Source organism: Euleptes europaea, chromosome 3 (genome assembly GCF_029931775.1).
Source record: "Euleptes europaea isolate rEulEur1 chromosome 3, rEulEur1.hap1, whole genome shotgun sequence".
NCBI lineage: Eukaryota > Metazoa > Chordata > Lepidosauria > Squamata > Sphaerodactylidae > Euleptes > Euleptes europaea.
In genome coordinates this window covers 62,718,203-62,734,823 of record NC_079314.1, presented here as the reverse complement: position 1 = coordinate 62,734,823, position 16,621 = coordinate 62,718,203, and the positions used below count along the sequence as shown (strand labels likewise).

Genomic DNA, 16,621 nt, shown 5'->3' with positions numbered 1-16,621 from the left:
ATTTAGGGTCTAGTGTTACCTTCATTTTTGTTATTGTCTGTAATTCTCGTTGGATGTTTTTCCAGAACATTTGTAATTTAGGACATGTCCACCAAACATGAAAGTAAGAACCATCCGTTTCTTGACATTTCCAACAGGCGCCTTTCTTTCCAGAGGAAGTCATCTGTGAAACCATATTTGGGGTCATGTACCATCTGTAAAATGTTTTATACCAATTTTCTTTCACTTCTGGGCACACAGTATATTTCAATTCAGACGTACAGAGTTTTTCCCATGATTCCATTGTGACCATTTCACCAAAGTTTTGCATCCACTTGATCATATTAATTTTCACTTCTTCTTCTGTATCATATTTCAAGAGGAGTTTGTAGATTTTTCCCAGTAAGTGAATATCATTCTTAGTTATTATCAATTCAAATTCTGTCAATTCTCAAAATGGTCGAGGATATAAACAGTCTTTTTGTAGATTGGACCTCAGTTGAAGGTAGGTCAGCCAGTTTAACTTTTGGAATTTTTCTTGAAGTTTAATTAAACTTTTAATTTCTCCTGTGGGCTCTATCCTATCGTTGTACGTAAAATGAACAGCCGTTTTCAGTTTGACGTTATCATGGTAGGCTTCGATCGGAGACATTATGGATGGTGGAGAGGGACTGACTCTTCTTTTATACCTTTTCCAAACTTTTAGTATCGCCATCTTGATATCACATTCTTCTGATGCTTTATCCATTTGAATTGTTGAGGAGTCCCACAAAACTTTATGAAATCCTTGCCCAAAATCCGCTCGTTCTAAGGTGACATGTCTACTTTTGGGATGTTTAATCCATTCTGTAATCCAAGTTAAGAAGGCAGCATGATAATATAGTTTAAGATTGGGTAATGCTAATTCTCCTCTTTTCTTTTCGTCTTGCAAAACTTTAAATCTAATTCTTGGCTTTTTTGTGTTCCACCCAAAACGATTGATTTGTTTTTGCCAATTTTCTATTATTCTGTCTGGTAAATAAATCGGGAGAAACTGAAATAAAAAATTTTATCTTGGAATTACATTCATCTTTATCACAGATATCCTTCCCGACCAGGAAATATTCATTTTGGACCATGAGCTTAAGTCTCTTTCTATTTCTCCCCAAATTTTCAGATAGTTTAGTTTTAGAAGTGTCTTATTTTGTGATGATATGTTGACACCCAAATATTTAACTGACTCCTTCGTTATTTGACATCCAGTAATTTCTTTGATATGGTTGTCTTCGTTGTTTGTAGTATTAAAAGTCAAAAATTTTGTCTTTGCTTTGTTCAGTTTGTAGCCGGAATACTTTGCAAATTCCATAATATGATGATGAACAAATGTAAGGGTTTGTTTTGGGTTTTGACATATTAATACAACATCAGCTTCATAACTTTTAATTTTGTGTTCTTCATTTCCTGCTGTAAGACCTTTAACATTTGGATCATTTCTTATATAATTCGCAAGAACCTCCATAGACAAATCAAAAAGAAGTGGAGAAAGTGGACATCCTTGTCTGGTGCCTTTGGTGATGTTAAATTCTGTTGATAAACAACCATTAATTAGAAGACGTGCCTTTTGAGCCGAGTATATTGTATTGAAAACCTTAAGAAGGGTGTCTCCACAGTTCATTTATTGAAGTGTTTTTAGAATGAAATGCCAGGAGACATTGTCGAAGGCTTTTTCTGCATCTAAGAAAATCATGGCAGTTTTTAATGATTTTGACTTAATGTGTTTGATTGCGCTGAGGACCAATCGAACGTTATCTCTCATAAGTCTTTTTGGAACAAACCCGGTTTGATCTGGGTGCACCAAGTTGCTGATATGTTTTTGAAGTCTTTTGGTAATTATAGAGACAAACAACTTATAGTCAATGTTCAGCAGACTTAGGAATGCACTGTATGTCAAATACCTGTGGCTTATGATCAGGGGTTATCTTATGCCAACAGGCGCTGTGACACACAGGCAGGATGCTGCTGCAGTCATCTTGTTTGTGGGCTTCCTAGGGGGACCTGGTTGGCCACTGTTAAACAACTGCTGTTCTTGATGGGCCTTGGACTGATCCAGCATGGCTTTTCTTATATTCTTATGTTCTCTACCAACTGATCTACTCTGTGTGTGTTATTTGCCTGCTCTTAGGAAATGTGGGAACTACAGGGCAAAAATGCTGAATACTAATTCTCTTATAATTAAGGTCATAGCCCTCTTCCATGTGAGGAGGATGGCTGCAAAGGCTTGAGTGTTGTAGTTCACTGGACCATTTTCTGAATGTCTTCCCCATCAGTCAGAATGGAAAGGATGCAGCTTTAAAGGAAATGGATGTAGGATGTAGCTGCATTATACTTTGGTTTCTCTAGCCAAATGGTGAAACACTCACTAAACCTGAGTTTTGTATTTTGGGGGACAGTTTCTGAGCTATCAGCATTCACTTTGGAACATGAATGTAGAGTACACTTCCTGTTGTGAAGGAGCAGGCTGGATAAAGAGCCTTTTATTTACTAATACAGTATGCCCACATTTTAGTGGTATACTATACATGCAAATATACGCTGGTTACTGGAGCATACGAGAGAATTTCAGAAGAAAATCAGCTTGTGTTTCATAGATTTTGACTGTGTGGATCACGAAAAGCTATGGCTGGTTTTAAAGGAAATGGGTGTGCCTCTACATCTGATCGTTTTGATGCTCAACCTGTACTCTGGACAAGAGACCACAGTTAGAACAGAATATGGAGAATGGTTTCCAATTGGCAAAGGAGTCAGACAAGGATGTATTTTATCTCCCTATCTCTTCAATCTATATGCAGAACATATAATTAGGAAAGCTGGATTAGATTTAGATGAAGGCGGAGTGACAATTGGAGGAAGGAACATTAATAAGATATGCTGATATTTAATTGAGATATGCCGATGACACTACATTATTGGCAGAAAATAGTGAAGATTTGAAGCAACTACTGCTGAAAGTTAAAAGAGAAAGTGCCAAAGCAGGACTACAGCTGAACATCAAGAAAACAAAAGTAATGACTACTGGAGAATTACACAACTTTAAGGTTGACAATGAGGAAATTGAAATTGTTCAAGACTTTCTATTCCTTGGCTCCACCATCAACCAAAAGGGAGACTGCAGCCAAGAAATCAGAAGGAGATTGAGACTAGGAAGGGCAGCCATGAAGGAGCTAGAAAAGATTTTGAAGTGTAAGGATGTGTCACTGGCCACCAAGACTAGATTAATTCATGCCATCGTATTCCCTATTACTATGTATGGGTGTGAAAGCTGGACAGTGAAGAAAGCTGACAGGAAGAAAATAGATTCCTTTGAAATGTGGTGTTGGAGGAGAGCGTTACAGATTCCGTGGACTGCCAAAAAAACAAATCAGTGGGTTATAGATCAAATCAAGCCTGAACTGACCCTAGAAGCTAAAATGACTAAACTGAGGCTATCTATTTTGGTCATGTCATGAGACGACAAGGTCACTGGAAAAGACAGTCATGCTAGGAAATGTTGAGGGCAGCAGGAAAAGAGGAAGACCCAACAAGAGATGGATTGACTCAATAAAGGAAGCCACAGCCCTCAGTTTGCAAGATCTGAGCAAGGCTGTCAAAAGACAGGACATTTTGGAGGACTTTCATTCATAGGGTCGCCATGAGTCGGAAGCAACTTGATGGCACTTAACACACACACACAGACACACACACACACACATGCAATTCAGTTAGATTTATGTTTGAATCTTGATAGTGCCTCAAACAATCCTGTAGCCTCGCAATTGAATCAGATTTATAGAGGAGTCTCTTCAAGAGCCACTCTATTAATGCCAACCAGAGAGACACTGCCCAGAGGAATCTCCAGCATGAATTAATGAGACTCTTGATATTCTTTCACACTGTAACACTTACTTAATAGGCAGCATTTTAAGTAATATTCTACATGTTGAGCAAGTGACTTCTCAAAATTCAAGGTCATTCCTATCCCAATACTACACGATGCCAGGAGCAAAAGTTCAACTGTTTGCCAATGAGGCTGGTAGCAGCTTTCTGCTTTGAAATAAGGATTTCTTTTAAATAATATATATCCATTGCCTGGTTTTTTTTTATAGCAGGTGGTGATGGTATATTTTGGAAATTTTCTGGAGGAAATGATTTGTTATAATATCAAATAAAGGGCAACGATACTGTACAAAAATAGTTGTAAAATAATTACATACATGTAGATCAAATAGTTCAAAACTGCCACAAGTTCTACACATCCAATCAAGCACAAAGCAAATGTTCTCTCTGTCAGTCCATTAATTTCCCCCCCTTTAGTTAGATGTTTGGTCTCTCAACTGCTTCTTAAAGAATGTATATACCTCAAATATTTTCCTATTTCATTGCTTTTTTTTTTTTATGAGTTCATACTTTGGTATGTCTCTTAAAGTGAACTACTTCCATTAGAGTTGCTGTAAATAATTGGATGGCTACTTACAGAATTGCCTGCATAATCTATGTGTTTTATCTTAGTTTGCAGTGTTTGTACTGTGAAAAAATCTTTCGAGATAAGAACACGCTCAAAGATCACATGAGAAAGAAGCAACATCGCAAAATCAATGCCAAAAACAGAGAATATGACAGATTTTATATTATTAATTACCTGGTAAGATGTTATATACATTAATTATGGACTAGTGAATTGCAAACAGCTGGTTGGATTGTAACAGTCTTTCCATTCAATCCACACGCAATCTTGCCCCATTGCCTTCTTCATAGCAGCCCTCCTTCACCATGCCCCTTGTTCACGTGCACCCCAAAATACCACCTCCTCATTTCACTAGGGGAAAAGCTGGTAGGATTCAACACCCAATGGGCATAATCCAATCAAACCTCATCAGTTTTTAAGTCCCACTTATTTAAATGGTGCATGGAAGTATGAACTTTCTCCAGTTCATATCAAAGATAATTAAGTGCTTTGATTGGTTTGTATCCTATCTGAAACCATTTTGAACCACTCTTTGGACCAAAAAAATTAAATTCAAGTGAGGGTGCTTCAGAAATTGGCTTTTGTCACAGTTACCTAAGGAGCTATCATCTTTCATTGAGAAAGGGTGATGAGAAACAGAACTCAGAAGGCCTCTTTCTCCTTTAAAGCAAAAATCGTAGCTGTTTTCTTTCTGCCCAGTCCACCCCAGAGGTGGTGAGGTACCTTGCAGTTTACCAGGCCTGATTGTCAGCCATATAGAGCTTGGAGAAGGCTTCATTCTGAGTGCAAGTTCAGAGGGAAACCATTTTTTGTCAAATTGTTGTACAGCTTCATGAGACAATTGTGTTGTCCTTCTTATACTCCAGACCGGGGAAGGGTACCTGCAAGGAACTGGTCATCACAACTGTGACCACTTGGTTGGAGAACTGAGAGTGTGGATTTCTGGGGATGGGGGAGATCTGTAATCACACTTTCCCTTTACCTCAGCTCTTTTACCAAATACCAGCAACTCCCGACTATTCCAAGGAAATGTTAGAAAAGGCACTGTAACTCTTTCTGCCTTTGATGTGTTCAACATGACCAAGTAAAAGAAGAGCACACTGGAACTTCAGTATGACAAGGAGATGTAAAAGCCCGGCAAACATTAAGTGTATGATGACTGTGCGCTGGGTTATTACTGCACTTGATAAGTGTTTGAATGTAGTGAACTGAAGAAAAAAACTACATGGTAGTATAGTTCAGGGCCAAACAACTGTGTCATGATGTCATTATGGTTGAATCTCTTTTTTAAAAGTTTATTTACTAATATGTGACATTCATCCCTCTATTACAAAATCTATATATCAAAACAAATAGAAAAAAATCTTTAATCTCTTTTTAGTAGGGGATATAAGCTTATGCTCATTGGATGTGATATATGTGGGTTGTTAGCAGGATTCATTTGTAAGGTTTGCACCATGGTGTGGTATGCACTATGACTAATATAGTGCTCTCTTTCCAGCTGTTTTGAGAACTGAGCTTGACCAAGTAGTACTGCACAGCAGAGAGGTAGTTTGGACAAGTTGTCATCACCATTGAATCAAAATCAATGCTGTCCATATTAACTTGCTCTGCTTTGGCACATGCAACCATTTATTATTTTTAGGTTGGATGTAGTTGCCGTTTTGGGTATGCGTGTTTGGATTCGGTCCCATATCCTAAATTCCCATTAAATTAACACTGATATTCTGAAAGATTTCCTATAGTGAAGCCTGTTATGTAAGCTTTTTAAATGACTTGCGGTTGCCTAGTGTTGCATTATGATTTGAACAAGTGCACTCGCACACAGTAGGCCTGTGCAAATGACCTTTCTGCACATAGACTGAACATGCAGAGAGGAAAGTGGGCATGAGTGCGCTGGCCCCACCTCCACCTAATTGCCTGCTTGTGAGCATGTAACCTATTTGTGGGGGAAGTAAGCACCTGAGCTCCCTCCCTGTGATCAGTTCCCCTAATATTGCAGCAGCACCAGGGGTACCTCTGTGGCCTAGTAGTACGTTCCATTTAATACTGGTGCGGGCAGGAAGGCTTGATTCTAAATAGTACTGGATTGTTGTGATTAGAAAAAGTGTGTTTAAAGAGCTGCTTCCAATGGAATCCAGAAGAAGAGGCAATTGTAGCTTTTCTAACTCCTGTAGCAACACAATATAACAAGCCTTGCCTACTACTAGGTAACTGCTAAACAGGTGTACCCTGTTTTCTGTCTGGTTTTTCTATGTTACTTGAACAATATTAAACAATTACAGTGCAATTCCATTGAAGTCAATGTGCATAGAATGATGTAACTCTCCATAGGACTGCACTACACAAGACAATGTGGAATATTTTGTTGAGGCAGACAAGCAGCCCTGAGCTTTATTAGTTTTTCAACTGCTGTTAACATTCTTCCTTTCTCTTCCACTGAATGCATGCTGACATAATAGAAAAGAAAGGCCTTTATCATGCATTATTACACACCCTGAAGCATTCGGAGTCATGAATCAGGTGTTGGAAACCACATAGGATTTTCCAAATCTTGTATTTTGTCTTCTGTTGCCCTATGACGATAACTTTTATGATGAATTAAAATATTGTAAAATATCAATAGAAGAGCGTCTGTGATATTGTTAATATCACGGATCTTGCTAAACTATTTCTAGCATTGCTAGTTTTCTACAGTGTGGCTCCATGCAATGCTTAGTCACTCGTAGTTTATGAGGTTTGTGTATCAACTTGTTTTGAGGTAGCTTTGGCCATGTCACAGTTTTACTGTCTTGCCTCGTGGTAGACTTAATGGTCTTCATCCTTCCAAGACCCAGGGATCAGCTTTAACCCCTAGGTGTCAGCATGGGACCCATAAAACTGCATGTCTGGGACCCATTAAGTTACATAATCATATGACAAGAACAAGGAGAACCAGAGTTGTGACCTCACTGGTGTCAAGGCCTGGACAATAGGAAGCAGACTAATAAAGCTGAGGAGAAGAAATACAAGCTGAGCACCAGGAGGTGTACCGTAGTGAGGAATAAACCAACAGTTAGAGACATGGAAGCATGCTTTCCACTACTGAATGATTTCACTTCACCAGCTTGTGTGATGGCTGCCAAGTTGGAAGGTTTTTAAGAGGGGAGTGGACATGTTCATGGAGGAGAGGGGTATTCATGGCTTCTAGTAAAAATGGATACTAGTCATGATGCATATCTATTCTCTACAGGATCAGATGACCATTTCTATCATATTAGGTGTTTTGGAACACAGGCAGGATGTGGCTGCAGTCGTCTTATTTGTGGGCTTCCTAGAGGTACCTGGTGGGCCACTGTGTGAACAGACTGCTGGACTTGATGGACCTTGGTCTGATCCAGCATGGCCTTTCTTATGTTCTTATGTTCTCAGCTTGCATGCAAAGAGCAACCAGAGATATAGTGGCCTCACTCGCTGTGCATGCAGAGTAGCAGCATCTCCTCCCCAAACGCAGCAAAAAAGGTAGCTTCACCTAATCACCAGGGCTTGTGACCTAGCAAGTATGGATCTATGACCCAAAAGAGGGCTCTGTCCTATGGGATGAAGATCATTGTAACTGTTAGATACTGTAAGAGCCATTTTTATACAATGCTGTTTTATCTGCTTGATGGGGAGGGGCCGTGGGTCAGTAGTAGAGCATTTGCTTAGCATGCAGAAGGTCCCAAGTTCAATCCCCGGCATCTCCAGTTAAAGGGAGTAGGCAAGTAGGTGATGTGAAAGACCTCCGCCTGATACCCTGGAGAGCCGCTGAGTAGACAATACTGACTTTGATGGACCAAGGGTCTGATTCCGTATAAGGCAGCTTCATGTGTGTTCATGTGTGTGTGGTCACAAATATGATCTTAAGGCTTACGCATACTCCCATTTTGAGTAAAAAGAACCAGAGTCTGTGCATGTGGACAAAAGAAAGACAAGCCAACCTCAAAGTGGTGCTAGAAACACTTGAAAGTTGTGGGCTACTGTACTGCTTTTGCTGTACCTCCAGCTGAGCATTTCAACCACAAGTGAACTGTTTTTCAGAAGAGCTGTTACCCTTTTTTTTCTGCCTGTGCCCCATGCCCTTTTTTTCTGCCTATGCCCTGTTTGCATCACCAGCCTCAGCCTTATGTGCCAGAACATACACGTGATGTGGAAGAGTGTATGTCCCTTACGCTCATTCCAGTGTTCCACCTCATGAAGGATCTAGACCACTTGTACGAACTGATCCTGGAGGTCAGAATTTCAATTCTAGCTGAGGCAAAAACTACTCATGGGTGTCTTGGAGCTGTAATCCACTTGTTCTTTAATTTATTGGCAAAACTCCCATTGGTGTTAATGTACCTGTACAGAACCTGCAGAATTTTTGAAATCATTATCAAACACCCAAAAAGAAGCCTCTGCCTATTTTTAGCGTGTGAATAACTTGATACAGTATAAGTGAACAGGACTCTTTTTTATTTTTGGTTGGGGGTTTTTTTGGTACCTTTTTTTAAATGTTAGGTTTTTTGTATTACTACAGGCTAGCAGTTAATTTGCTAGAAGCCACTGTTTCCCTAGGAAACAGTTTGATTCTCTTGAGGGAATGTGTAGCAAGAGGAGTGTTAACTGTCTTGTATTATCTCACTATCCTGGCAATGTTAATGAATCTTGCTGTACTTGAAGAGTTCACACCCGAGAGGGTAACGTCTCTCTGAATTAATTACAGGATTTTCATTCCATAATCTGTAATGACATCTTGTTATGGGCCATTCTAGCAGTATACATTGGTACACCATTTAACCTGATAATTTGAAACAGCTTTGAAACCTCTGATTACAGTATATAATGGACGTCTTTTTTTGCTTGTCATAGAACTACTGCGAGAAGCAGCATCTTATATTTGTGATTCTACCCAGTTGCAATGCTTCACATGTTAATTGTCCGCCACTGTGCTTTTGATCTGTTATTTTTTTGTAAGACATAAGGACAAAACTATGTTAACGTGACTGATAATTTCATTGAGGGTCTCGTAAGGTAACAGCTTATACAGTGGGAAAGCTTTGAAGTAATGTGATGCTTAGATAGTGGAGCAGCCAACTGTTGTCTTTATTTTAAGAAAGCATTGTTTGTTTTGAAAATATTTCCCCTTTATTCCAGAACATACCAGTTCCTTCAAACATAATTGGTGTTTTGTTTTCTTCAAAATCTGACATTGCCTGAAGATATAAAAATCTTATCTCTGATCAGGCCAGGCCAGAGCCACATCTCAACAGCCAGTTAAAGAACATCAAAGGAGTCCAGCCTAATGCTGGATTTTATATTGAGATACTCATTTAAAAACTTGGTAGGCACCGCAGCAGTGTCCTACATTTGGCTGGTTCTTTGGCCAAGGAAATTGCAAAGTTGGGGGTCTTCCAGCCCTCTTAAAAACAATGTAGACCTTCCTGTTTGTTTTATTAGTTTTTTTGTTTTTTTAAAGTATACCACCAAATCAGCCAATTCAAACTGCTGTGGTGACTTGCATCTGCAACTGAATTATTTTTTTTATATCAGTGAGTTGCTAGATGTCATATACGTTTGTAATGACAATTTCTGCTTTGAAAGCTGGTTTTCCTAGAAACAATGTGCAGTGTAAACTAATACATAAAGCAACTGATTCAAATTTATGTAATAAAACAGTAACACGGGTTATGAGCTCTGGGCCAAAATTTGGTGTGTTTGGTGTATTCAGTTTCATCAGAAACCTCTGATGAAGATTTCCTGTATACCTGTTAATGTAATACCTACCTGCCTCTTCCAAGGGAAACAAATCACCTGTGCTGTGCTGCATACTTGTACATTGTATTTCACACAAGGAGGCAGTATTATTAAAATGTCCTTGACCTTATTGGGCTGGCATGATATAAAGCATATTCATAAGGCATTTTTTTCTCTCCACCCCCCTTCAGGAATTTGGAAAGTCTTGGGAAGAAGTTCAGTCTGAAGATGATCGGGAACTATTAGACAGCCAAGAAGAGTAATAATTTTGTTTCTGTTTTTAACCTACAGCAGTGTTAGGAAAGTGGGAAATCTACCCTACATGCTTGGTACATGGGATTGAAAAACACAATAATAACAAATGTGATGGTTATTTCATTTCCCCATCCACTTGGAAAGGCTCCAGAGAAATTTTATGTATTTATTTGGATATTTATACCCCACTTTTCTTCTGATGAGGATCCAAAGCAGCTTACAATAGAATTCTCCCATTCTCCATTTTATCCCCACCACATCAACCCCATGAAGTAGGTTCAGTTGAGAGAGTGTCACTGGCCCCAGATTACCCAACTTCCATAGCAAAGTGGGGATTCAAATCCACATCCTAGACCAACACTCTAACTACTATGCCACAGAAATGCAAGTTTCAGAAGATTCCTACTGCTTCACATCTTATTCTCAGTGTAGTGACTGAGTGTGTGTTATTCCTACTTCTTCTATATTCCTCAATACAGGAGGCTAAGGGGCAGGAATCTCCCTAGGTCCCAGGAAGGGCAGTGCAATAAAACTGGTAAACTTTCACCAATCTCCACTGTCACAGCTTTGAAGTCTAAAGGGGTTTTGCCTCAAAATATGTACCTCATAACACTTCGCAGCATTGAAGCCTTCTATGGACCTTCATTTAAAGTTATGAGCAATTTTTTTGGGGGAAATTAGTTAAGGTATGAGGGAAAACTGGCTTACTGTGAATAGAATACAGTTGCTTTTCTAGCTGCTGTGTTAGAGAATGGCCAATAGCTGTATAGAAAGCATTCTCTGAGTGAACTGGGAGAGAAATCCTCTGTGGAGATGAAGTATTGTCTTCCATTTTCAACACAGAGCTGAGAATATTACTTCTTGTAGCTGTTCCTTAAAAGTTAGCACTCCCATACCCATATACTAGATGCAGCTGTAAACAATATTGGTCAAAACTGAATAACGGGGAGGAAGTGTCTCTGTCACACTTAGTTTTATGTAGGTGATATGTGACCTTAGATTAGATGTAGGCTGGTGTGGAATTGTATAGTATCAAAGCGTGCTTATGACTTTTCCAAAGGAAGAATTGGTTTTGTTTTTTACAGGCATGCTTATCATTATCCTGTCCTTCCACACCAGTCTCATCTGAAGTGAATTTATTTGTGTGTGTGTGTGTATAATAGCTAAAGTAAAATTACCACTTTCTACTAGGTTTCAAGTACAGTACAATGTAATTAGCATATGGAAACCCTCCCCACACCCAAAAAAGCATACTTTCATTGCTATTTATACAAGCATTACTTTGCCTGTTGCAGCACTTCATTTTTTTCCTGTTGGATTTCTTTTCAAGTAATCACAGCCATCCTGTAAACATATAATGACGTGGCAGTGCTATATAGGTGCTCACTTTGCCACAGACAAATGAAGCCTATTTGGATTAAGGGCAGTATAGGTCATGTGGGCCATCTTATAGCCCATCAGGGATCACTTTAACAATCAGAACCTTTCAGAGCAACCCTCCAAAGCTGCTGAAATAGGGCCCCTCTGTCTCTGGCTGAAGATTTTTATGAAACACCTCCTCCCCCATTTCAGCTTTCAAAAGAATATTTTGCCTTAACTGAATGCACTATAGACCAACACGAGCATGGTTCCATTTAAAACCAAGCACGTTAATCCCCATTTAATGTACGATAAATTAAATAAGTATTTGGTCTCATGCCAACAGTTTCTTTGTATCTTTCAGAAGAAGCCCCCAAGCCCCAATTAAAAATGATGCATATTAATTGGTACATGCTTTTTTGTAGCGACTGGTCCGACTGGGAAGAACATCCTGTTTGTGCAGTCTGCCTCTTTTGTGAAAAGCAAACAGACACTACAGAAAAACTGTATGTTCATATGGAGGTAGGAGGCATGTATGATAAAATCTTGCTTTGGGAAATATGGAAGCTAGCTCCTTGGTTGCATAAAAATGTCCTGTTGTAGTACAAAAAGCATTTTCACCATACTGTAAACCCATAGTAGTTTGTCACCAGACAATAAACCTATATTTATTTGTGCTTAGCAGTCCCTACTGATGCTAACCAAGCCAGATGTGGGTGCTCTAAGAAGAGTTTGGAATTCTGGGTTTGACCACTCTGCTGGACAAGGACAATGGCCATAGTCCTTTGGGCTATCAGACCCTGATCTTTAGATTTCTGGATATGCTTGATACAACAACAAAAAACTACATAGGCTCTGTAAACGTCCAATTAAGTGTTATGCTAGAGATGTGACCATGTTTTAGCAAGTATAACCCCATATGAGGTGGGAATATCCTGTAACAATCATATTTTCTTTTGTCATAGAGTGGACAGACAAGTCAGTCTGTTTTTGGAGATTTCAATTGCCTTTTCATCACAAAAACATGGGGGTATATTCCAGGGAATACCAATGGATCCCAGGAGCTACCCTTGTGGGAGAAATAACTAATCTCAAAAAACTGGAAAAACCCTTCTGTTGTACAGCCATGAACATATAGCTTTTATAAACAGCCGAACTAAAACCCAGTACCAAGATATATGAACTGCCTCTATAGAAATGAATGTGTGAAGGAACAATATTTATAAATACTATTGAGAGATGCTGAGCTCTGATTCTTCAAAGAAATAAAGTAGTCAGAGAGACTATCACTTTTGTTCAAAATAATATAATGCTATTCCCACTTCCCCTCTCATTTCTCTGCTGAAACCACCCTAACTTGCCCTGCTTTCACATTGCTTCATTCCTCTCGGCATCCTTTGTTAGCCCTTTTACACCACCTTTATCCAGCTTTTTGTGGGTTATGTCCACTATGATACATTTTAAAATCCTGTTATATAAAAATTAATTTTCAAAAACTTATAATAGTGTGGAGAAGCTAGGTAGTGAGGCTGTTATTTTCCACCAGTAGCAGACTTGTGGATCTTCTGTTTACAGTAAGATGGTTAACGTTTATTGACAGGACATCCCTTTTTGGATACAGAAGGCCTCAGGTTAAGTTCCTGATGTTATAGTTCTCAAAGAGCAATACTGGGAGTGACCTCAGGGTAAACAGTACTAGACTAAGTAGAATCAGTGCTTGGAGCCCTCAGAGTGTTTCCAATGATAGAAGGATTTCTGTCAGCAGAGCATAACTTAATCCCCTGCCCACTCCTTCTGCAGTTCAAAACATTCTCCTGAAATGTTACACGGGATGGCATTTTGGGCTACAGTGGGAAGGGAAAGGTCACCCTCCATGACTACACTTGTTCCTGCTCTTCCTCTACACAGTGTTCCCTATCTACATACATAATTTTCATAGACTCCCAATATCGGATTGGGTCCAGTATTTATAAACTGAGTTGACATTTGAAAAATTAATTTTGAGAATTTTCTTTCTTCCTCAACCATAGGAGGCTCATGGATTTGACCTGCTGAAAATAAAGTCAGACTATGGTGAGTAAAAGTAAAACTTAGACTGCATTTTTTTTTTTTTTTTACATCTGCCACTGCTGGAAAGACGACTTTGTGGAAATAGAGAGCCATAAAGCATCCTATAGGACTCTGAAATTTTCAATTTCTTTAACTTTAGTAGCCATTCTGATCTCTGTGGAATGTCAATACATAATACCAGCTGGTTCAAATGTTTATCACAAAGCCACTATAGTAGGGAGAATTTGAAGTTCCATTTCCTCTATAAATGTTGGATTCTTCCTTTAGATTTCCTCTGTGGAAGCCCTGCACTGTTTACCCAATCAGAGACAGCCTCTGGGGAGTGTTATTTCTCAGTTGTGAAAATTCAAGTGTTCACACTCTGTTTCACAGTGGGGCAAATAGTGTTCTTCCAGGGCCATTTGTGATAGAAGAAATAGCACAGGAGGAAAGATTGAAAGCCCCCTCCCCTTGCACCACCGTCCATATCCAAGCTAGTTTCAAAGAATTCTAGGAACTCTGCACCTGGAACCATGTAGTTTTCGCATTCATAGCACTCTTTAAGACCTTTTTGACCTCACACTCTTTTGGGGGTCGTTTCCAGATTTATTTAATTTAAACTGTTTGTTGGCTAGGTTTGAATTTCTATCAGCAAGTGAAATTAGTGAACTTTGTCAGAAGGGAAGTCCACCAGTGTCGATGTTACAGTTGCCAGAACAAATTCCAGTCGAAAAAAGAATTGACCAGTCATATGGAAGAGACCAAACACATCACATTTCTGCCAGCCAGATCCATCTGGGATCAACCACAGTAAGTGTGTGTGTTTTTCATTAGCACTTTGGACAGTCTAGCGCATTGATACCACCCTTCCTCCAAGTACCTCTAGGAGTCAATATATGGTAGCTACCAATAACTGAAACCTAGACTTTGTATTTTCTGACCTTGTCTTGCCACAGTTTCTGATAACCACATGAAATAAAAAGGTTGTAGCACAAACCTCTGTGTCCGTTATACTTGGTTGAGACATGGCCATGGCACATAGGGTTTCATTCAATAAGCCCATTAGTCATGGCATGGAACTTGCTGAGTTATATCTAAATAAAGCAAGAAAACGTAGCTGCTATCTATGCCATAGTCCATTTGGTATGTTATGGCTATGAGTGCTACATGAGATAAAAAAATAAGGCTATGGCGCAAAATAGGTAAAAATATATATTTATTACGCAGATAAAAATTCCCTACGTATTTCGCCCAAGAGGCTTCTTCAGGTGAAACTGTAATATATAATATGTCATTACATTACTGAGTTTATTAAAGTTAAAATTATACAAGCAAATGAGTGCTACGTGACTGACCCAACCCCTGGTGTAAACAATTCTGTGGTATGAGGCTCTGCCATCTCAGCTCAGACTACAAATGACTGACGAATCATTCCCAGCAGAATGCTTTCAAGTACAAACTGAGTCCTGGAAGACCCTGAAGTATTACATAATCAGCTTCCACCTTTAACAGCATGGAAACTCCTGCTAAGATTTCTAATGGTATATATATTGATTACATGCTGTACGAAAGACTGTGGCCCCACTTCTCTCTCTGGTGAAGGAACTACTTCTCTGTGGTACAATCTCATATTGCTGTGGAATCTGTGAGACTACTCCAAGTACATGGGAGCGGCTGATCATAGAATCATAGAGTTGAAAGGGACCACCAGGGTCATCTAGTCCAACCCCCTGTACACAATGCAGGAAATTCAAAATGACACCAACACCCCCAGTGACGCCTACTCCATGCCCCGAAGATGGCAAAAACAAAAGACTCCAGGATCCCTGGCCAATCTGTAATTAGCCCCCATGCACATGATTATAATATTAATTCATACAACCATACAGAGAAAGATCATGCTGCAGGAAAATGGTTCCCATGCTACTAACGCACACGTGTGAAGATAGCATCTGACTGATCACGTACTACAGTGTTTTATTCCCTTGTGTACTATCTTTCAGGTATTATTTTCCTACTTATGAAAATGATACTCTTCTCTGCACACTCTCAGACAGTGATGATGAATTGACGTCTGGTAAACGGAAAGAGGATGTGCCTGTCATTAGCGAGGATATTTCCAACATCGAGGCTCTGAAACGAAGCAGCGTGTTAAACCAACTTCTCCGAGAGGACATGAATAATGGAGAGCCTTGATGTTAAGAAAATAGTGTTCCTGAATACATGAGCAATTTATCTTGCAAAGCAAAATCTGATTTGGTAACTTACTAGTGCAATATGAGTTTGTGATTTTGTAGATCAGTTTATTGAGTGGGAAGCTCAAATAAAATAAATAAGCATTTTAAACCACCATGTAGCATTATTACTGCTGATTTTGTTTTTAAATACTTAATTATGGATACACAATTTGTTGACCTGTCAGAAACACCCCAACATGCAAGAGGCCTGCTGGATCAGACCAAAAATACACTTGGCCCAGGATTATTCTTTCCACATTTGTCCAACCGGTAATTCGAGAAAGCTTGCAAGTAAGGCATGAAGCCTGTCCCAGCTGTTGCCCCTCAGCAGCTGGCATTCAGTAATACATCATCTCAAAACATGGAAGTTCCATTTTAACCATCATGGCTGAGATCCATTGGTAGACTCAGAGTACAGTCCTAAATCCAAATGTCAGTGGGTTTAGAAGGATGTAACTGGGTTTAGGATTGCAATGTCAACTTCTTTGAATTTTGGTCTGAACAGCGG

General features: G+C 39.3%; 1 protein-coding gene across 1 annotated transcript in view; it reads left to right on the top strand.

Moving 5' to 3' along the window:
• Positions 1 to 16,112, top strand: part of ZNF277 (zinc finger protein 277) — a 37,169-nt gene extending 21,057 nt beyond the window's left edge. The window contains exons 7-12 of the mRNA XM_056846498.1: positions 4,504 to 4,636; positions 10,405 to 10,472; positions 12,253 to 12,349; positions 13,858 to 13,900; positions 14,512 to 14,686; positions 15,880 to 16,112. Of these exons, the coding sequence (XP_056702476.1) occupies positions 4,504 to 4,636; positions 10,405 to 10,472; positions 12,253 to 12,349; positions 13,858 to 13,900; positions 14,512 to 14,686; positions 15,880 to 16,072 (709 nt within the window). The 3' untranslated portion in view covers positions 16,073 to 16,112. The remainder of the gene's footprint in view (positions 1 to 4,503; positions 4,637 to 10,404; positions 10,473 to 12,252; positions 12,350 to 13,857; positions 13,901 to 14,511; positions 14,687 to 15,879) is intronic.
• Positions 16,113 to 16,621: the final 509 nt, after the last annotated feature.